General features: G+C 33.3%; 1 protein-coding gene and 1 pseudogene across 1 annotated transcript; one reads left to right on the top strand and one right to left on the bottom strand.

Moving 5' to 3' along the window:
• LOC128174768 (uncharacterized) overlaps positions 1–22,820 on the bottom strand; it is a 264,137-nt pseudogene that overhangs the window by 20,820 nt on the left and 220,497 nt on the right.
• On the top strand, positions 21,061–22,553 carry LOC128173564 (fucolectin-5-like). The gene is made up of 2 exons (XM_052839267.1): positions 21,061–22,121; positions 22,306–22,553. Exons 1-2 carry the CDS (start codon positions 21,764–21,766, stop codon positions 22,518–22,520), a joined length of 573 nt encoding a protein of 190 aa, XP_052695227.1. The 5' UTR covers positions 21,061–21,763; the 3' UTR covers positions 22,521–22,553.

The following is a 22,820-nucleotide window of genomic DNA, read 5'->3' as shown; positions in this document are numbered from 1 at the left end:
ATACTGATCAGAATACTTAAATAATTAAGTTGTTGACATACTAGCAAATGCTAGGTAGTTTGAATTGACTCGAACGAGAAACAATTGTTGATGTTATTTTAAAACAAACACTAGCCTAATGATGCGAAGTTGAAAACATTGAGATACTGTGGTGGAATAAAAGTCTTAAGAAACCGTATTTCGGAATGTTCTTGTATATGAACACAACAAAAGCGTTCTGTTTTAATCACGTTGTCAGGATGAACTTTTTGATAGCTAACGTAATTTGCAATTTTATAAACTACACAGTTATATGTTTTCTATCTTATTTGTAACTTTAATCTTTGATAAAATCCATTTTATATCAATTTTTAGTAGTCGATATAACCATGTTGAAAGTACTAGCAAATCTTCGAAAATAGGTCACTGAAGCGTTGATGGGAGGGGCTGTGTCAAGCTGCAGGTCTGAAGCGTCCGGTCTGAAAAAAAATCGGATGGACAACCTGGGAACTACAGTGCCACTCACTGAAAAAACTGTATATTTATTGCGAACGTAAACGTGCGCTAGTATTGGAATGATTCTGTGAACACAATTAGTACCAGTAAATTTGCCATGCAATTTACTACTGATATCGTCTCTTTTAAACCACCATTACCAGCCCTGTAAAGAGATGTGGTGCAGTTTGTATAGATGTTAAAATGGTGACTCTCGATCTCGCTGAAAATTTAACATTCTTTATTTTCCGAGGTCGGTATAGCGTCCTTTGAAGAAAGTCTGAGGCAAGTAAAAGACGGTATCAGTAGTAAACTGCATGCAAAATTAAATGATATTCGTTGTTTTCACAGAATTTGCGTATAAATAAGAGTAATCCGTTCAAAACTATTGCAGATTTTTGTGGGCAATAAATACACATTTTTTTCAATGGTTGGCACTGTAGCTCCCTGGTCGTCCATCTCAATTAATTTAAGACCGGGAGCTAAAGACCTGCAACTATGCTGTGTCGGCCCGGAAGTATTTGATAAAACATCATTCGTTTGAAAAAGCAAAGGCTTATAACACGGATGGTATACTATACTCGTGATAAAATAGTTTATAACGCTTTTCATTTGTATATAAACTGCTTGCAGTTTTATAAATTAAAAACAATTAAAGCAATCATTAAATAGAAAGTTTTATTACAGATGTAAAACTGAACATTCGGCTATTGAAAACCTCACCTCAACACATACATAATTATTTGGTCGGAAAGAGAATCGTTTCGACATTAGCAATAATAATTAGACAGAGTATCCAAACACTTCCACTTCACAAAGAGTGAGATACTCAGTGATTATGGAGATTTTTACGAATCTCCCCTGTGGTAATGTCGGACAGTCGATGACGACCAGCTGTGACAGAGTACCGGGACCAGCAACGAAACCACAAGGAGTGTTCACATCAGATTCTGTCAGCCCTACAATGACGGTAACATTCCGCAGCCGGTCTGACACATCTATTTAAAACGAAAAACATATATTAATGTGAAACTGCTAACTAATAATTCGAAAACCTGCATAGATTGCTTTTTTCCTTATATATACAGTATTTCTTCTTGTTGAAAATAAAAATGTAAAAGATAAAAGGGTTTTCCCCTCGTTTTATTTACACTGATGTAATCAAAGCTGTACTTCACTATTTGACTTCGTTTTACTATGACGTTACTTTGTAGACTATACAGATAGTTCGTTTAACAATGTTTATGTTTACCCTTACCTTGTCCCTACTCGTCCATTCCTCTATTGAATATTCTGACAGATCTGATGGAATACACAGCCTTCAGATCCACCAGCCACCACGGTGTTTTTTCTCCACCCGCTGTGCTGGCACACTTGTCTACGGCATGGTCTGTACCGTTGTTGCCATCAACTGCCAGATTGGCAGAGTAGTTCAGTCCAACTTCTGGCCATGTAAACGTTGATGATTGTGTTGCAGGCTTATGCAAAGCAAGGTTGGAAGCAGCTGTCAACAATATTACAAAAAATGCAGATATATATCCGTTAATAAAAAAAAATCAACGGTTTTGTTAAGTGTTTCTCAAAAGTACTAAAAAAATGAGGACCTTATTGTTTTGAAGTGTAATTTTGAATATGATGTAGAACAGAATAACAAATATTAACGCTTTCTCTTCCCCCTCACTTTTCTCTCTTTCTATTTCGCTCTTCCAAAATCTATCATCCACCTCTCTCTTTTTCTCTCTCTAATCATACCGCTTAACATGCAGTTATATAATAAATTGGACCCCCTAGACTTTGTACTCTGCAACGAGAAAAAAAATCATTTTAAAGTGTGCGTGAGAGAGAGAGAGAGAGAGAGAGAGAGAGAGAGAGCACTCAAAATCCTAGTCTTATGGGGACTGACTTCTGATATAGCACCCACGTTATGGGGAATAGTACGTTTTATGGGGCATACCGTCATTCCCCATAATTCTACCACATGCATTTTTCGAAAGCGCATGCGTAAATTATGTTTATAAACCAGCAAGCAATTTCTCTCTATTTTTTTTTATTATCTCACTACCAGTTGTCGCGCTTTCCCTAAAACAAATCACCCGGAAACTCCTTCCTTATCGGAACACCTCTGATTGATTCGTATGATAAATTTGGCGGGAAGTAATAGGCTTGTATGTCGACTCGCGAATGTGATATTGGCGGTTGCCGCGCAGTGAAGAATCGGAAGTGAGAAGTCGTTTGTGGGCATTAAGGTTTGTATAGATAGTTCTTTGCTCTAGTAAAACAATTTCTTGTCACTTGCAGCATTATATGAAACCAGAGACAGAAATAACTGATCGAAATCTCGCGGTCCCTATTGTAAAGTGTTCTCAGTTAAAATCAGTATATCTTTCAAATAAACAATTATATCGAAATATAACAGCTATAAACTATTACTTAAACATTCAAAATATTATATTTTCATGAGTTTGTGTCTTAGAAGGCAGTTGGCTGGCCAATATATTTTCTATATATATTAATCTTATTTTTCTATTTTTTGTTTCAAAAATGTCTAAAACCTATGCCTATTTTTCATTAAAAAAAAACAGTATACTTTTTGTTTAAGATCATTGTCTCAGTATACTATAAAGTAGTTCTCAAAGTAAGGTCGGTCCCGTAAAATTTTTCAACATTAAAACACGCTAATGGCGGAGTTGCCAATCTCTGTTATTTATGTCTCTGATGCAACTTATAAACTTTTGAAGTTGCAACTCTGACTTGTTGTTGGAATGCCTAATATCGTCGTGCATGCGACAATTATTATCGGAATTCCAATTTTTTTTATTTGTTTCAATCATGTTTCATTGTACTTCTAAAATGTGGTATCAAACTATCGAAAAATTGAAGGATGAATTACGAAGATAGTATAATTTCAACACCCCTCCATTTTCCTAGTTTCGAATTCGTTTTCCAGTGGTACATCGAATTACCGAAATGACAGGGGCTACCGAAATAACACCTGAAATTACCGAAATGACACTAAATAATATATAGTCTTTTTTAACTGCTGTACTCTGACCACTGGCATTTCTCTCTTAAGCAGTCACCACTTGCAAAACATTTTGTATTTAAGATTTAACTCAATTTGACAATTGGTAATCAAAGTACAGATACCAAGCTTATTTGATGTGAGATCACGAGTCACGCATACAATCCTTTGTAGCCAGCAGTATTTTACAAGGTAGCGATTTGGTTGAAAGTATGTAAAACTGACAGGAGGCGGAGTTTTCCCACAAGACGGTACTTCTTATGTTTAGAGAAAGACAGAAAAGGTAGATACAAAGGATAAATTTATATGAGGCAATCCCCACCTTATAAAAAGAAATGGAAATTGAAAAACTATTAAAATCACATAGTGAAATTATCGCAAATATGCCTCGCCCCCCCCCCCACCCCCCTGGCAAACACAATTATCCTTCGGACACCCCCCCCCCCCCCGGGAAAAAATTCTCGATCCGCGCATGCGACAGAATGATTTCTAAACAAAAGATTACCTGGACAGTGTAGGACGGGTGAATCTGTATCCAGCATCACAATTTCCCGTATGTTATTCTCCAAACAAAAATGTACATAATTTTCAATAGAAGCACATAAACCCTGAATTAATAAATGTCCGATGGGTTCACTGGAAATAATTTTTTTCACATAACACTGTACAGTTACAACTTTAGTCTGTGTCGGACAAACAATTTCACCACTGCAAAGCGAACCTAAGGCACTAGGCTGACAAAAATCACATACCGCTGATATGTTTCCGATAAGAAGAGCACACATTATAAAACAAAACATTTTGAAAGAAAAATACAAAAACTAACTGTTTAAGTTGTTATCTGAATGGATTGAATGTGACAGTTTGATTTATTAACAAAAGAAACAAAGGAATCCTAAGGATTCTTGATTGGTGTATAAACAAATTAAACATAGTTATGAATCTGTTGCATGTATTATCAATTATATATTACCACTTGCAGTGTCTATTCCACATGGAAGAGCATAAACTTGGTCTGCCTTCAAGTTATCCAACAAAAGTTGATGTGGGAGAGTAGGGCTTCTTTTCTTGGATGCAAGATGGCGCTTCTTTTTTTTTTATTTGCTGCAATTAAGTTCATCAAAGTTGATGCAATTTAGTTTTTTAAAACAATATAAAATAAACCTACCTAATTATGTTTTGATTATTCGATATAACTTAATCATTATTTTGTGTAAGCTACATACTGCATAAATAATTTAAATAAAACTTTCAATTAAATTTAGCAAGATATACTAGTATTTTATCTTTCTGCTTGATGTTCTGATACTTTTTTTAATTTCTGGAATAGTTCTTTGAGAATTGACATTTCCGCTTAGAAAAAAGAGCAATGAATTTATCTAAAAATTCTACACCATTATTTACTGCAATTTTTTGAAGAAAATATTTTATGCAAATCATATCAATCCATATCCCAAAATAAGGGGCCCTAATTTATCCATTCTTTATTCACATTCGGTTTTATCAATTAATTTACAGTCTTTATGTATGTATAAAAAATATACATGTCAAATTACAAACAAATCTTAAATGATTTATCACAATGATGAGAAACTATAATATCTGAATTACAAATTATGGCAAAGTCCGTTGTAAAGAAAAGTTTACTTTATAATCTTAATCTTAAAATCCTTGAAAAAATATCGTTTTGGGTTGCAAATCTTCTGATTGAAGTGTTACAACTATATACTTATGCATATATCTAGATATGAATGGCATGAAAATTGACGAGTTATAAAATTATTTGAGTTTGGTCATGTAAAAAGCGATATAAGATATTTCTATCTATAGAATTAGTCGGCGAATAAGCGTCCAAGCTGTCGTCATCAGACATACACATTATGTTTTCTCTAGCTTTCTTTTGATTTCTCTTGATTTTATAAAACCACACGCATGCTGATACAAAATGAAATAATGTCAACAACCACAAGAAGTAAAGTTTGTCAAATTGTGTACTTTTTTACGGATTGTGTCGTTGTCTCTTTTCTGGTGGATCGTTGTACATGTACCTGGCTGGGTGCTATCTGTTACGTCCTCTGTCGACGGAGTATGTTCTATGTGACTATCAGTATTGATGTTGACGGAATGTGATGTATTAAAATGTTAGTAATTAAAGTAGAAATGATGATAGTATCACCGTGCAAAAGGACTGCGAACGATAGCATTGTCTAGCCGCCTAACTAAAAGTCATTTTTTGAGAGTTGTCTAATTAAAGTTAATTTTTTATAATAATGTAAACATTTATGTATATTTTCATTTAATATAAATGATTTGGTCAAACAAAGAGAGATAACTTTGTAATTTGGGTTTGGGTTTTTTAAAACATCTCCCCCCCCCCCCCCCCCGTGAAACAAAAATTCATTTGGAGGGGTTTTAATTATTGTTATTTAGCATATTTTTACCAAAGGGTTTGTTGTTTCACGGGGGGGGGGGGGGGGGGCATATGTCTACAGACCGCAGTACATTCCAAAAAAAGAATTTTGCTTTGTAAATTTTTGAAAACTAATTAACAGATATGAATTAATATGAAGTTTTACTTTAATATATATCGTAAATATGTTATTATTAAGTTTTTATGCACATATTGGCCGCTAAATAATATTTTCCTCACTCATAGAGACCGATTTCAATGAAATTGTTTTAGTCCCCGTGTTAGCAAAACTTTTGTTTAAAAAAGAATAATTGATTTCAAATTTTATTTTGATATAAATTGATTAGGATTTGATTATACTTTTTAGTAGAAAACTTAGTTTTTGAATATCTGACAGGAATTCCGAAATATTTGGATGTAAAATGTAGGCGGGAAACGGGCGTTAGCGATCGCAGTTCTTCACTGTTTAATTAAAACTTTATTTTGGACTTTTCTTTTAAAATTCAACATCTGTTTCGTAATATTTTCTCACAGTTTATTTCTTACAAAGTTACTTATTTATTTAGTGATTGACACTTTTCGGACTCTTAATGTGATTTCAAAGAGACAGAGTGTCATGTCTCAAGGACTGTTAATCTCTTAAAACAACATTGTGCAATTATCAGTTTTTCATTTCTTGGACATCAAAGACTCATTGAGTTTATTTAATTATTTTATATCTGTGAACCTTTCACTCAGCTTACTTATGTCATCACTTGTCAATTTATACTTATTGTTCAGATTCTTATAAATAGTTATGTACAATTGTCAATCGCCAGTCTGGAATACGGCGGCCAGCATCGGCCACGTCCGACTCGCCCATGCAGAGCCTTGAGTCCGGAGGCCACTACTGGCCATATCCGACTTGTTTGTAATATGTCTGCCTGTTAAATTATTGTAATGTTGTCATCGTTGAGTCTCGGCCAATAAAATCGGAATCCTGCATAAATTGCCTGTTTATTTCTCTGGAACTGTATACTGGTGGACCTTCGGGAATACGGCAAACCTACCCTTCATTTTTACCTTACGGCCTACAGCGCGCCACAACCTTATACCCTTTACGCCAACATTTCCTCACCCGGTTCGTACTGCACACGACCGATGCAGACCCAGAAGAATTCTTTAGCACCGTAAAATCCACGCGGTCACAATAGTCTGCGTGTACTGTGTGGCCTGAGAATGGTGGGTCGAGTAGACAGTGTACTGCTGTCTGCGGTGCTCGTATAATGTGATGTAGATATGTCTGTACACTGTGTGGTCGGAGAATGGTGGGTCGAGTAGACAGTTTACTGCTGTCTGCGGTGCGCGTATGATGTGATGTAGTGATGTCTGATGTCAAAGTATGCGGGGTACTGATATGGATTGTAAGTGTGGAATCAATGTTGGTAAATGGGGTCGCTGTGACAGTTTGAGAGTATGTACGTGTTGAAATGGTGTGTTGTACGGTCGACTGGTCTGAGACATGTTGACTTAAGGAGGGTTGAACAGAGGAAGTATCTGCTAAAAATTGAATATCAAAATGCAAAAATCAATTTCTAGGTGTATCTGCACCCGAGAAAATATTCAACAAATAAAAAATAAAACAAGATCAATAACTTCAATCATGCACATACTTACACATTGCCGGCATAGTCGCGGTGGTTGCGTCGTCTATCGGGAGAAAAAAACATAATAAACAATAGCTAATAACTTTAAAGATATGTGTATTTTCCGCTTTCCTTATTTTGATTAAAAAAAATGTTTAAAGATTATTACCAGGGCACACAGGCCGTCCGTTGAAAAATCTGCAAGCCATTGCGAATGAAAAAAGGTGATGCGATCGGCAAATAATTGTACTTATTCATTGGATAAAAGTGACAGGGGGCGGAGTTTTCTCACGACCGGTGTTTTCTTATGATCGGTCTAACCTTAGAAGTGTGAGCGCAGAGACCCGTGTAAAAGAAATAAAAAAAATAATGACCTCTGCACCTGTGATTTTTCTCCGTCGAGTCCAGCATGACTATGTCTTTGATCTGGGTCTCTTTGCATAAATGTACATACTGTACAATAGATCTGCAATTACCCCGAATTCTTAATTGTACGATCGGGACTAAGGTAGTTATATTTCGAATGAAACATCCTACCTCTACGTATGATGCATAAAGGGGACAAACATCCTCACCCGTGCACGTTGCAGTTTTGCCAAAATGAATTTTACACATATCACATCCCGATGCCCCTCCGAATAGCATACAGACAGAGAAAAGAATCACAAAATGCATTTTAAGGAGGTAATAAAATCTTATCTTTTATGTAGCAGTGTTATTGAATGACTGAAATGCACTAATTCTGACCTTTTAATCATGAAATTAAAGTTTACCCTTTCACGTGATATTTTGATCAGTCATTAACACCCGTTAACAGTGCGGGTTAGGGTGATCCCGAACAAATAAAAAGTGATGATAACCAATTTTTATTGGACTCTGTATACAGACAATCACTGTATTGTGTATATCGTCTGAGCATTATGACATACATATGTGTCTATCAAAATTTGCTTATTTGGTCATTCTGTACCTGACGAGGATACTGATTACACAAAAAGTCGCTTTTACGATAATTTTAATTTTTATGAATTGTTTTAATTTTAACGACAATTGATTTGATTTGAAATTCCCTGTTAATAATTGTAGACCAAAGCAGTTGGGAGGGTGCGTAAGGGAATTAATGTCACGCGTTCGAACTCGTGATTAACCTAGTGGCCGTGTTTGACGGTTTTAAGTTTGCAAACATGTCATTTTTCAAAAAGTCATTTAGACAATTTCTAAGGAGACAAATACCTAACGATCTCCTTCATTCCTTTCTCACGATGAAGTTTTAAGATAGTGATAATACATATCAAATTCCGACGAAATTTGACAGCAGGAGTACCAAATATAATTACAAAAAAAATGAACAAAAGAATAAAAAATCAAAGTCGCATAAAAAATGAACGGATGAGTTTCAGAAAAGATAAGAAAGCATAATGGGCCCCTCCATCTTTTTTTCCTAAACCCAAATTGCCTCGAAATTTGATTTATAATATTTTTCTAAATTTCTTTAAATTATAATGAGCATTATAATGTATTAAAACCAAAGAAAGCTCAATAAAATTGTCTTTGGAATATATTCACAAGGATTCAAACATGGGAATGTAATTTGTTTTGTTTTTTTTACCTATGATTTTGGTTTCATTTTTTTTATTTCAGAAATAAAACTAGTAAATTCCGCACAAGAAAAATAGAGATAAAATTATTTATTTCTCTTAAATATAATTTTAAGTTGCTGTACTTGCGGGGAAGTGCGTAAAGTAATGAGAAATCTCGCGCAAGCGATTAGCGACTTGGACGACCTGCCATGTCCGTGAATAATTGATAATAGAAAAAAAGTTAAACAAGTGAAAAGCTGTCAATGTGACAGCAAACCGGGTTTTCTTTTATGTGAACTGTATCCATAATCCATGTCAACCCATATCCAGTGAAATGGAGTACCCTATATGCAACATTTTGCCAAAAAATGACTAAGTTCAAAAGCTAGTATTTTTTTTATAAATAATCAGAATTCAAAATCCTAGCAATATGCACACCTCTGATATATGTACAATAATTTGCAAAAAAACAACTTCCTATCTTGAAAACTGTAGGAGGAGTTATCCGTACAATGAGGGTACCCTATATGCAATATTTTGACAAAATATGACTAAGTTCAAAACCTGGTATTTTTTCGATAAATTATCAGAAATCAAAATCCTAGCAATGTACACACCTCTGATATATGTACAATTGATCTGCAAAAGAACAACTTCCTATCTTGAGAACTGTAAGAGGAGTTATCCGTACAATGAGGGTACCCTGTATGCAATATTTTGCCAAATATGACTAAGTTCAAAAGTTGGTATTTTTTCGAAAAATTATCAGAATTCAAAATCCTAGCACTATGCACACCTCTGATATATGTACAATTGATCTGCAAAAGAACAACTTCCTATCTTGAAAACTGTAGGAGGAGTTATCCCTACAATGAGGGTACCCTTTTGGCAGCCGCCCGCCCGCCCGCCATTTTCACCATTTTAATAACCAGATTTCTCCGTTGGAAATCCCGGTTAAAAATAACACGATTTTACTTTAAAAATAAGCTACAAGTGAGTCAATTTTTTATAAACACACATTACAATGAGAACTTCACAACCGTAAAGTAAAAAAAGTAAATTTAAGGATAACTTGAAATATGAAGCTACTTTGTGTGAAAATATCTTTTGTAATAGAATGTTGAACGAAGTTGTCAATTAGTCTTTTCATTTTTTTTTTGGTTTAAGTATGGAGCAGTGTGCCACTCCACTTCTTTCTTCGTAAGTGTCGTTTGTGTTGTTTTTAGAAATAAAACGTACTCTCCAGTGTATATGATTTTTACCTCCGTTCTGTTTACTTTTACCAAATTTTTATTCTTTATGATTTACACTTAAAAAAATAAAATTGATCATCATTTTTTCCCCATATGTAAAGTACTCCACTAGCATCCAGGGTTAGTATTTTTTTCCCAAAATTAAAAGTTTCAATTGTTTTATTGTTCAGAAATAATATATTCTACACTCAACTTTCACTCAAAATTATTAGCATTTCATATTCTGTCCGTACACATATAGCACGCCGATGTCAAAGAAGAGGAAGGGAAACCTGTTAGTACATTTTATATTTAATGAAACACAATTTCTTGTAAATGATCTTAGAAATATACGTATATATTAATTATTTTCATATATTCTTAACTTTAGTCCCTCCACTCCGTCGGTGCCGATTGGGTCAGTAAATTAATTTTGATTTTATCCTTTTAAATATTAAATTCGTAATTTATACATTGTGGTATGCAGTAAATATAATGTGACCCTAAATTCTCATGTTCATTTAAATTACCCCCCAATGCGCCGATTCGTCCAACGTTAGTATGATTCTTTTTTATTAAATTAAAATATTTTTGTCACTGAGTTATGTTTTTTTTTTAATGTTTGAATGGTTATATATGTAAAATGCTCGACTGAATACAAATAATCACACAATTTTTCTTTATTTAACAAGAAAAGGATCGAAATCATTCAATTAGCGATGAGTAAGTTTCGTAACAAATTTACATGTTTCATTTGGTTTAATTTTAAATATATATAGATTTTTTTAGTTCCAAATTTTACCTCCTTTTTCCCGTAGTTCAACCACGGAGAGTTACTGCCTTCTGGACAGTAGGTATGTATGTCTTTTTTAATCACCATAGAATATCTGTTATATCAAATACTAACTGTATGATATTTTTAATTGTCATGGTTTTTGATGTTTACGTTATTTATTCATGCTTTTATGTACATAGAAACGTATAACATTATCTAACCAATTTTGCGCATTTCTTTACACTGTCTTTTAATCATTTTATTTTAGTCTCGAGAGACAACTGCTGTGAGTTATTATTTTATATAATAACGATTTCATTAAAAAAAAAAAGAAAGAAAGAGAAAATTAATGATAAATTTTTACGTGTATGTAAATTAAGAACTATGAAATACAGTTATTTGTTAACAAATATTTATTTAGTATTTCATTAGATAGTCTATTTTTACTCTTTTTTTCTTTCATTTATTTATTAATTCTATATTTATTTATTTTTTATTTGGTTTATATTATTTTTTTTTTACATAGGGATGACACTGTATTTGGGTAAGTTTACATTTAAGGTTGAAATAAGATAGATATAATGGGAATATTATTGTCACGAATATATATATATATATATATATATATATATATATATATATATATATATATATATATATATATATGTTAATGAATTAGATAAAAATTTCTCTAACCTAATGATGAGGATTGTGTACAATAAATTTCAGATCGCTTGAGGGAAACGCAAGTATGGCCTCGGCCAGCACCTCCACCGCGGCGATGGAGCCCGAGGAGCCCGAGAAATGATTGAAAAAGTAAGTCTATGTTGATGATTGAAAATAAAATGAATGCACTGAAATAAAATTAACAAATGAATATTTTGAATGTAATTAAAAAAAAAAAATTAAATGAATTTTTTTTTGGTCATGCATTTATCAGTATTGTCTTTGATTAAATTTCTTACATAAAATTAACAAACAAAAAAATTAAATATAACTTAAAAAAAAAATCTATTTTTTTTTTTTGTCATGACTTTAACAGTGTTTTGTTTGAATAAATTTCTAAACTTAAATAAACAAACAAATATTTCAAAGACATAAATGAAAAAAAAAACAAATAAATAAAATGCATTTTTTTTCCTATGAATTTAGCAATATTTTGTTTGATTTAATTTCAGATTAACAGAGCTCCCCTTCCCCCCAGACAGGAGGAGAAAATGGACATGTTTTAAAATTAATAAATATTTTTTAAAAGTGTTTGCATTGTTAGTTGTGTATATTGCAATTGAATTACTTGAAAGAAAAAAACCTGGTATATATAGTTCCAGAAATCTGGAGACTGAGCAATGGATTGATTGGTTTAAAAAAAAATTCTGCTTTGGGGTGATGACTCATATTTCCAAGCACATTGGAAAAAAAAAGTTTTCAATATATTCAAGAAAGTAACATTTCAGTTTGCGTTTAGGAAAAAAATCATTTTTTCGATATAACTATCTCTTGGACGAAAATGTACAGAAGACAATGTGTACAAAAACCGTTTATCACTGTGTCCGATATTTCCGATGGCGTCCTTGGGTACTTCTGATTTTTTTTCCCATCAAATATGATGATTGATTTATTTGTTTCCGCAAAAAATAATTGTATCAAATATTTACAACTTCATTTTATAAAAAAAAAAACCCAAACTTTTTTTTTTACTTAAACAAACAGCAATTGAATTTTTTAAATTATTAGTAAAAGACGGGGGGATTTTTTCCATTAGCGTCTTCGGATATTCTAGATCCCATATTTTTTTCATAAACGATAATCTATGTAATTTCTTCAATAATGTCTTGAGTGAATTGAAATAAATAAAAGTATGATTTATTATTATAACACACTGTTAATGTATTTTAATTATGAACCTGTGAAAATTGTTTAAAGACTGTTTAAGCAGAAAGACAATTTATTTTAGATCTTTGAAATTTCTTCGATTTTTGTAACCATGAAGATTTATTGTATTAAAAACCCATCACTACTTATTTTATAAGAAACTATATTCATTTTTGTTTTTAAAGCAATACAAAACATAATTCATTTACTTTTTTATTCTAATATTATTTGATATACGACTATTAGTAAAGAAATTAAAATTATTGATATCATTCTATATTTAAAAGAAAATATATAAAAGACTAGAGACGAGCTCGTTGCAAGCAACGATTAGGTTTTCCGTCGTAGCTGCGTCATACTTGTGACGTATTACAAAAAATTGATAGCTGACCATAGTACAATATTAGATGTGTAAACACTGAGAAACAAAGTATTATATTTCTGTGACCGCGTAGATTTTACGGTGATAGAGTATTCGTCTGGATCTGCATCGGTCGTATGCATTACGAACCGGGTGAGGGAATGTTGGCGTAAAGTGTAAAAGGTATAAGGTTGTGGCGCGCTGTGGGCCGTAAACTAAAACGAAGAGTAGGTTTGCCGTATTCCCGAAGGTCCACCAGTATACAGTTCCAGAGAAATAAACAAGCAATTGATGCAGGATTCCACATTATTGGACGAGACTCAACGATGGCAACATTACAACAATTTAACAGACAGACATGTTACAAATAAGTCGGATATGGCCAGTAGTGGCCTCCGGACTCAAGACTCTGGGAGAGTCGGACGTGGCCGGGGCTGGCCGCCATATTCCAGACTGCGCATTGACAATTGTACAAATCTTAACAATGAGTATTAATTGACAGGTAATGATATAAGTAAGCTGAGTGAAAGCTTCACAGATATAAAACAATTAAACTCAATGAGTCTTTGATGTCGAAGAAATGAAAATCTGATAATTGCACAATGTTGTTTTAAGAGATTAACAGTCCTTGAGACATGACACTCTGTCTCTTTGAAATCACATACAAAGTCTGAAAAGTGTCAATCACTAAATAAAGAAGAAATAAACTGTGAGAAAAAAATTACGAAACAGATGTTGAATTTTACAAGTAAGGTAAGAAAAAAATTATAATTGAACAGTGCATTTTGCACGATGATACTACATGTTTATAAGCAAATACCGATCTTAACACGTTGTCTCTAGTTTAATTCGCCGCATTTTATTCACAGAGTGGGACTGTGGTTATGCCCGGTACGAAGGTAAAAAGACCATTGGCAAACGTTTTACACGCATTTTTATCGAACACAAGCGCCAATGAAGCTCTTAGTATAGATGCGGAGATCCTGGAAATTTTACAGGGGGTTTTGAAGAATAATTTTGTATTTCGAGGAGGGGGAACATGTGCGGATCCGAAAATTTTTCCGGGATGGGGGTTGAAAAGTCAGACGGTTATTTGAGTTTGCCAAGGCATGTGCGAGGCATATTTGGTAAGTTTATAATTTACACGTAATTGAAAGAAATTTCGCTGGGGGGGGGGGGTGTCTGGAACCCTTCCCCTTCTAGATCCGCGCACGGAGAAGACCGATGCCGGTAATTTTACTGTAATTTTAACCATTTTTATTTAATTATTAAATTAAAACTTAAAACTTAAGATACGAACCATTTAGTCTCGGTGAGTACTGCGTCCGCGTACGAAAATAATGGCAATTTTCAAGAAATTCGGATGGACGATCTGTGTCCTAGGTCGTCCATCCGATTCTTTTTCTGACTAAAATCTACAGACCTGCAGTTAGAGATTGTCAACTCTTATTGATTATGTCAATTTGTTTGTCTCAAAGAATCATTTTTTAAATCAATAAAGTTTTACCTTATAAAAAAGAAAGAAATCGGGCACAATTTTCAATGTTAGCATTTTACAATTTTATGGTCTAATACAATTTCAAGAAACAACTCTCCATTGCTTTAACCGAAATATTGCATGAAAAAAAATTTACATCGCATTTTTTAAATTACAAAAGGATATTCAAAATGAACTTGGATTAACCGCTAACAAACAGGCATACAGAGAGACTGAGAACCAATTTCTTCTCCTTTTTTACATCAAAAGAAATTCAAAAATAAATCAAAATATAATTTTTCTTTGTATGCGTTAATGAAAATGTAGATCAGCAAGGGGTTCTTTGTCGTACAAGCACCTACTTAATAGATTGTTATACGGGTCTACAACGATGACAAATATCGAAAAGGCAATATTGTGGGTGAAGGATGAATGTGTAGTTTGTTTTTGAAGTTTATTTTTGATACATGTAATTATATTTATCTGGATTGGTTATGTTTGTTAGTTTGTTTTGTTTATTAAAGAGGGGAATAAAGAAATGAGTAATTTCCAAGCACGTACATGTAGCATCGTTTTTGAAAGTGTGGGGGGGGGGGGCAAACTCATCCAACAAATCTTGACAAATAAAAAAAAAAAGAGAAAAAAATTGAATTTCCAAAATTTTCAAAATTTCACTCATAATTTCATGATTTTTATACCATTTTTTTACATGCTACCAAAAGGGGGGGGGGGGCAACTCCATGATACTTCAGTTTTATTATGTAAATTTTAAAAAAATAGTTGCTGCGAGAAAAAGTGGGGAGAGGACATCTTTATGTCATGTAACATGTGAAACTGATTTCATTCCACCCACAATCTTGAAATAATGAAATAATTTTAATGAAAACAATATAAATAGACGTCATAAATCCGATATCAAACGACATATTACCACTTGATTCTGCGCGTCTTTTTAATGAATTTATAAACAGCGGCAAATTCTAAAATGTATTTTTAAAGGTAATGTTAGCTGCAAGGATGAAAAATTTCGGATGGTAGTCAATTTTTCCGGGATACAGACCGAGCGGTACATATATGCAGCTAAGGTAACTAAGAAGGATTCCAATAAAATACTTTGTTGAGTAATGCAAGCTTTAAAGAAAGCAATACTTATATTTGTTTAAAATATAACACCCAAATACTTCGTCTTACATTCTCTATTTGTAGAACAAGCGGAACCAGTATCAGTCTGACCGGCCTCACCACATACATTGTTGGAATTTAATTGTCCTAGCATTGCATTGCTCTGCATGTACACAATTTTTTTTAAAAATTAAACACTTAAAGTGTTCATCTATATGGCTACACATAACGTACACACGTGATTCAAAATAACCCAGACGGAAAACGGTAAAGAATTCAGTCATTGAGTCTACATTTTATAGAACTTGTAAAAAAAACACATTGCGGGTTTGAATGTTTGTTGATATGTCAATCTATCAATATACAGTTTGTTAATTATTTTCGAATGCTAAGGCCACAGCGTATTTGTTGAATATTGAACAACATTTTTTCCATGCCACTTTTTTCCATGGAAGATAGCGAATACAAGTATAAAGCATTTATAAAATTTATTTAATCACCTCTTTAGAATTGTGTATGGAATAAATAATTTATAAGTTGCTGCTGAAGGTTGTTTGGTATTTTCGTTTGTAGATGTTTTGCAAGTAAAAAACCTGAAACGCGGGGCAAGTCATAATTAATATTCCTAATAACCGTAACTTAAAACTAGCGGCTTTGGATTCAAATATTATCGTATACGAATATTAAGTTCACTTTTTAAAATCATCTCCACGATGATAATTATATTATATCCATCGCAAATCAGTATTTTTTTTTTGGCTTTAAAAGAATTGTTCTATCGGGAGCAATCCCGCGTTCGTATTGAATTGCCAGCGTACATTTGTCATGTCAATAATACACATTGTGCTTTATAAGATGGCTGCGTATACGTATCGTAGAAAAGTTGAATTTAATTACCATGCATTGGAACAATTTTATTAACACATCTCCCAGTACTGAAACAATTCAAAATGTCTCTGTTACAGTAACACAGTGGGGCGTTAATCGTGTACGTCCAGCTCTACAAGCACATGCACTATCGTCTAAGCGACGGCCTGAATACAGCTAGCGACTCTCCTATCGATCGGTTACCTGAGTCTCGTAATGCATCTAAATATAGACAGGGGCACAGTTATGAAACAAACCGAAGCCGATCACAAAAATAAGGTCAAAGAGGTTCATCTATATGAAAAGAAAATGTACATATGAATAAAAACATTTGGGAATTTTATGTGGAATTATTTTTGCGCGCTACATGTATCAGTTAGTGCATTACAAGAAGCCCTTTCATAACCTCATAAACGTGTGCACCCCCACAAAAAATGGACCAAACTGACAACAATTGTTTCTGCAAATACTGACTATAAATTACGAAAACATTAAATTGAATACTATAGAAGGATTCAAAATTAATTTCTTTACAACTTTGCTTCAATAATGCATTAGAAATTTTTATTCCTTTTTAAGTTATTGACAAGAAACTTTGGACGCCTCTAACTTCCTAATTATAAGGGTCAGCCCCTTTTTCGGTATACCGAATGAAAGGTCTGGGTAAGACCAAGAACTTTTAAAATACCTGTTATAACAAATTTTTATCACGTAGAAAACTAACACGGAAAATACGCGAATTTTTTTGATTTTTTTTCTTACCTATGTTTCAAAATCTATACCACCCCTTTTATTTGCATTTAAAAAATAAATAAAATATATCTCGCACAAATTTAATGTATAAGCTTCCAAACCAGCCCATCTTTGAGACTCTGCCAGTCATCGTTAAAGCTAAACCCCCTGGACAATAGAAGTCGTTAAATTTTACTACAAGGGGAATAACTCAAAACTGGATAGGGATTGTCCTCAACTAAAATATGCAACGACAACATCACGCGGCATGTTATCAGTCCTGAAAATTTCAAAACAATCGGTGAACAAACGAGCGAGATATTAAGGATCAAAGTTGGCGTCTAGAAGAAAAAAAAATAATAAGAAATTTGAAAATTTTTCAGAATAATAGTAAGGTTTTCCGCTGGGAGCGGAAAACCTTAAAAATGTCAGCTCGACGCCTTTGTGGTCGTTCCTTTGATTAATATCTTTTTGTAACTTTGAAAAAATAGGTATTTTAAATAATACATTTTTTTTACATATGGAAAAATCGTTATTGATATTTTTTATCAAAAAATTAGGAGGGTATTGCAAAATCGGGATGAAACAAAGAAAAAGAAAGATTGAACCGACTACGTAACTAATAAAGGTATAGCGCTAAAAAACTACTAACCGTTGTAAATGTCAGTTCGACCCTCGGAAGCTCTCAGGAAACTGGTGCCTGAAGTCGACAAGAAGGTTGGTGACGAATGAAATAGATTGAGTTTTGCAAGAATTCCGTAAGAAACCAGAATCAAATGGATTTTTTGCCAAGTTCAATTTCCAAGTCAAACGACTTAAATATCAAATTGTGAAAAAATATACCTTGAGTGTGCTCAAAGATTATTTGTGTTCACTGACATTAATATGTAATTATGTTTAGTAAAAAATTGTTTCAAATTGTATGTTTTTAAACAATATTTTTAAAAATTTCTTAAAACTTTTCTTGTCATAATTGATGGGTTTGCAAATAAATTTACATTAATGAAGCCAGGAAAACGCCAGAACAGGCGCCATTATGAAAACTGGAAATTCTTCGCCTCAAACTGGAGGCAACATTCTCCGATCGATTTTAAATATTTACAAGTTCAATAAAATGTTTCATTCACAACTAATTAATAAAACGATGATTTTACTGCTCACTAATATAGCTTTTATGGGTTCTCTCATCCCATTCAAACAGAAACATTTATTCAAACAGACTGTTGAATACATTTTACGGAACTGATGACATTTGTTATTAGTTGGTGCATTTTAGACATCTCGCGAGAAATAGGTAAACAATCCCCGTGATCGACAGTGGTTGTATGTGATAGGGTATGGCGGTCGCCCGCTTGGACACGTGGGTTCTCTCCGGGTACTCCGGCTTCTTCCCACACCAATGACCCCCTCGCGCTAACATCCGTGCCAACGAGAGATATTAATATAAGTTGTAGAACTTGCTTATCAATCATTGTAAAATAAATAAAGTTTAATTTTAAAAATAAGTAAACAACACTGTTGTTTTATGTGTGTTTTTCACATTATTAAATATGAATCTAGAATGCCGCTTCCAGTTCGAGGCAGCGAATTTACAGTTATCGTAGTATCGCTGGTTCTTCAGTTTTTCTTGCACAAAAAATATCAAAATTGTTAAAAAAAAAAAGCCAGCAAAACTTCAGATATTTCAATGTAGACCACCAGAAGAATGGATTTCCACCAGTCTAGCCAACCCGACACGCAGAAACGCGACGGGATGAATGTAGAAGGCAGACAAGGGGACAAATCGCTGTACTGCTGGATACAACACTCCAGATAAATGAATGAGGGACAAAAAGGAAATCAACTACTTCTTTGCCATTATTGGCTCCAAGCGGTGTTTTTAAAATATAAAAAAACATAGTATTTTCTGGGGGGTTTTCACCTTAATTGTGCTTATGTGTTGAAAAATTTAATTCAGAACTAATGACGATGAAAAATTAGTGGTTTATAAATTGCATGTATGTTATACATCATCAAAACTTCTCTCCTAGGAAATCGTACTATTAATCGTTTGTCAATATGATTTTAGCATACTCGCATGCGCGGATCCAGAAATTTTTCCAGGGGGGGTCCGAAGGATAATTGTGTTTGCCAGGGGGGGTCCGAGGCATATTTTCGCGATAATTTTACTATGTAAATTTAATAAATTTTCATTTTCCAGGGGGGGTCGGGACCCCCCGACCCCCCCCCCTCTAGATCCGCGCATGACTCGCATTTTGATGTACAAAACAAACTTTCCCGTAAGACAGTTATCCCAACGTAAGTATATCGGAAGTACAACCCTTAGTATAGTTTACGATATTTTTTGTACAAAATGCGTTTTTTCAATTTAAAAAGAAAGATGAATTTTTTTTCTGTTACGAATTGTGAAAGCCCTTATAAATATACAACCTGGGATTCATTGTTAAACAATCATGCCCACCAAGTGATTTCAAGACTTTAAAATATGATTTTATGAATGAATAACGAATTCAAATACGTTTATAGATAACAATCAGAATACGGGTGTCACGTTTCATTCACCTGTGAGAGAGGCGCTAGAAGGATTACTCCACCTTAAATGAAACCTTCTAACATTATATAAGCATTCAGGGATACTTTTTTAAAACTTACTGATCAATATACATCATAAACAATAGAGAAAACAAAACATACACAATGAATTCATAATACCTAAAAATAATTCGGAAATAAAAACTTTGCCAGAAAAGTTCGAAGAGTAGTTAAACATCTACAAATTGTTAATTCTATCCTAATTAGGTCGCTTGTATTTTTTTCCACTATGATGAAAAATTATCAATTTTTAGCTCATAAATTTAAGACGGATAGTGTTTAAAATGTCAAATTACTTATGTGATTCTATGTCGTATGTGTTTGATTCATTTTGATAAACGTGAATAATGTTCTAAGGTATAAATTAACATTTTGCTAAGGTCTGCAGATTTGTTAACCCGTACATAATATCATTTTTTCTCCGTTTTGAATAAATTTAAGACAGATAGTGTTTAAAATGTCAAATTACTTATATGATTCTAGGTCGTATGTGTTTGATTCATTTTGATAAACGTGAATAATGTTCTAAGGTATAAATTAACATGTTGCGAAGGTCTGCAGATTTGTTAACCCGTACATAATATCATTTTTTCTCCGTTTTGAATGAAGGTCTCAAAACAATACAATTCCAAAGGTTCACTACAAATCATGGTATAGACAAAATAAATCCCTATATTCCCGTTCGATTTTAAAGATTTCCTGCCAGCAACAGGGACTGTATGTTTTATAAGATAAAAAAACATGTTAAACAGTAAAATACATGCTTGATTTGGTCTCGTGTAGCAATGCTCATGAAATTCTTAGTATCAAATTTAAATTATAAATATAAATTAAATATTTAATATTACATATTATTTCTGATTACAAAACTACAATTTTCTTAATTTATCTTCAAAATTAAGAAAGATAGAGCATAATAAACATGGGTACCCTCATGTATTTTTTTTTCAACTCAATTTTCATGTTTGTGTGAAAAGTGACCCCTTTAAATATTTGATTAAATTTTATGATTTTTGGTTGATATACAGTTAATATGTGCTTAGGGATGACTAAAAAAGAATATTAAAGAAACAGGAGGGGGTATAAATATTACAGAAAGTGTATATTTAGGATTAAAGACACCTACCCTATGAATTTAACCCACATTTTCTCTTACACGTGTATGAAAGTTACTTAAATATGTCTTTTATTTTTATTATCTACTTAATATGTTGGACATAAAATAAGAACATAAAACACAGAAGATTTAAAACCAACAATATATCTCACCAGTGATTTCTTTGTTCCAGCAATTCCACTCCAAACTTTCAGAAATCATACACATATATCATAAGAACATGCAACCAATTAAATAAGTCCTCAATTTTCAATTCTTTCTCGGATTTCACAACTTTAAACAAATCTAAAACTAAGTCATTTGGTATATTGGAAATAGTAGGTACTGACCCACTGTTCAAGTCTTCGAGAGTTATTCTAAAGTGTTCCATGCTACCTATATGTCATAATCTAAGACAGTACGATGTTTTGATACATCCTTTGGATCTTCAAGTGGGTACAACTTCCAGTATGTCTCAGTAAAATCAGTAAAGCCCAATTTCTTGTTAGATTTCTCAACATTAAGAATGTCAATGAAGTGTTCAATCAGATTTGTTTTCATTTCTCATTTTTTACGGTCAGTGTATTATATTTTCTCAATGTTATCTCTTAGTATCTACATTGTTGTTATGTTGACAGCTACTTCCAACCTTGCATTGAATAAACCTGCAACACAATCATCAACGTTTACAGGGCCAGCAAATATTCTGAACTTCTCTGCCAATTTGGCAGTTGATGGTAACAACGGTACAGACTTTGCCGTAGACAAGTGTTCATGCACAGAGGGTGGAGACACAAATCCGTGGTGGTTGGTGGATCTGCAGGCTGTGTATTTCATCACATCTGTCAGAATATTCAATAGAGGAATGGACAAGTGGGGACTAGGTTAGTGTACACATGATTTCATCCGTGAATATAAAACGTGGAAAACCTCTATATCGCCATTTTTTATTTTTAGCAAGAGAAAAAAATAATTAAAAATATATAAGGAAAAAATGAAATTTATGCAGTTTTCTGAATTATTACTTTACAATTTCACATTAACATATGTTGTTTTTTTTTTACTTAGATGTGTCAGACCGGCTGCGGAATGTTACCGTCACTGAAGGGCTGACAGAGTCAGATGTCAACACTCCCTGTGGTTTCTTTGCTGGTCCCGGTACTTTGTCACAGCTGGTCGTCATCGACTGTCTGACATTACCACAGGGGAGATTCGTAAAGATCTCCATGATAACTGAGTATCTCACTCTTTGTGAAGTTGAAGTGTTTGGATACTCTGTCTAATTATAATTGCCGATGTCTTTTATCTAAATGATTCTCTTTCCAACCAATCCATTACTGTGTATTCTTAAATAAACGCAAGCTCTTCTCGCAGATTTTAAATCTCGTTTGCTTTATATGGGAGTTGAGTACTTAAGGATAAGAATAAAAATTCAGTGTCGCGATTTTTTATTCCCGCGATCTGATCCAAAAAGACGGGATCGCGGAATTAAGCACTCGCGTAAAATAGGGAATTTACAAAATGTGTATGTTGATGTGAGGTTTTTAATAGCTTAATGTTCAGTTTTGTGACAACACTCTATT

Source organism: Crassostrea angulata, chromosome 2, assembly GCF_025612915.1.
Source record: "Crassostrea angulata isolate pt1a10 chromosome 2, ASM2561291v2, whole genome shotgun sequence".
NCBI lineage: Eukaryota > Metazoa > Mollusca > Bivalvia > Ostreida > Ostreidae > Magallana > Magallana angulata.
The sequence above is the reverse complement of the archived record's forward strand: the minus strand, read 5'-3'. Positions and strand labels throughout refer to the sequence as shown.

Bases quoted from the DNA above. Each gene is read 5' to 3' on its own strand.
- LOC128173564 (XM_052839267.1), top strand. From the start codon at position 21,764: ATGTCAATGAAGTGTTCAATCAGATTTGTTTTCATTTCTCATTTTTTA. The intron at 22,122-22,305 runs GTTAGTGTACAC...TTTTTTACTTAG, and splicing joins AATGGACAAGTGGGGACTAG to ATGTGTCAGACCGGCTGCGG.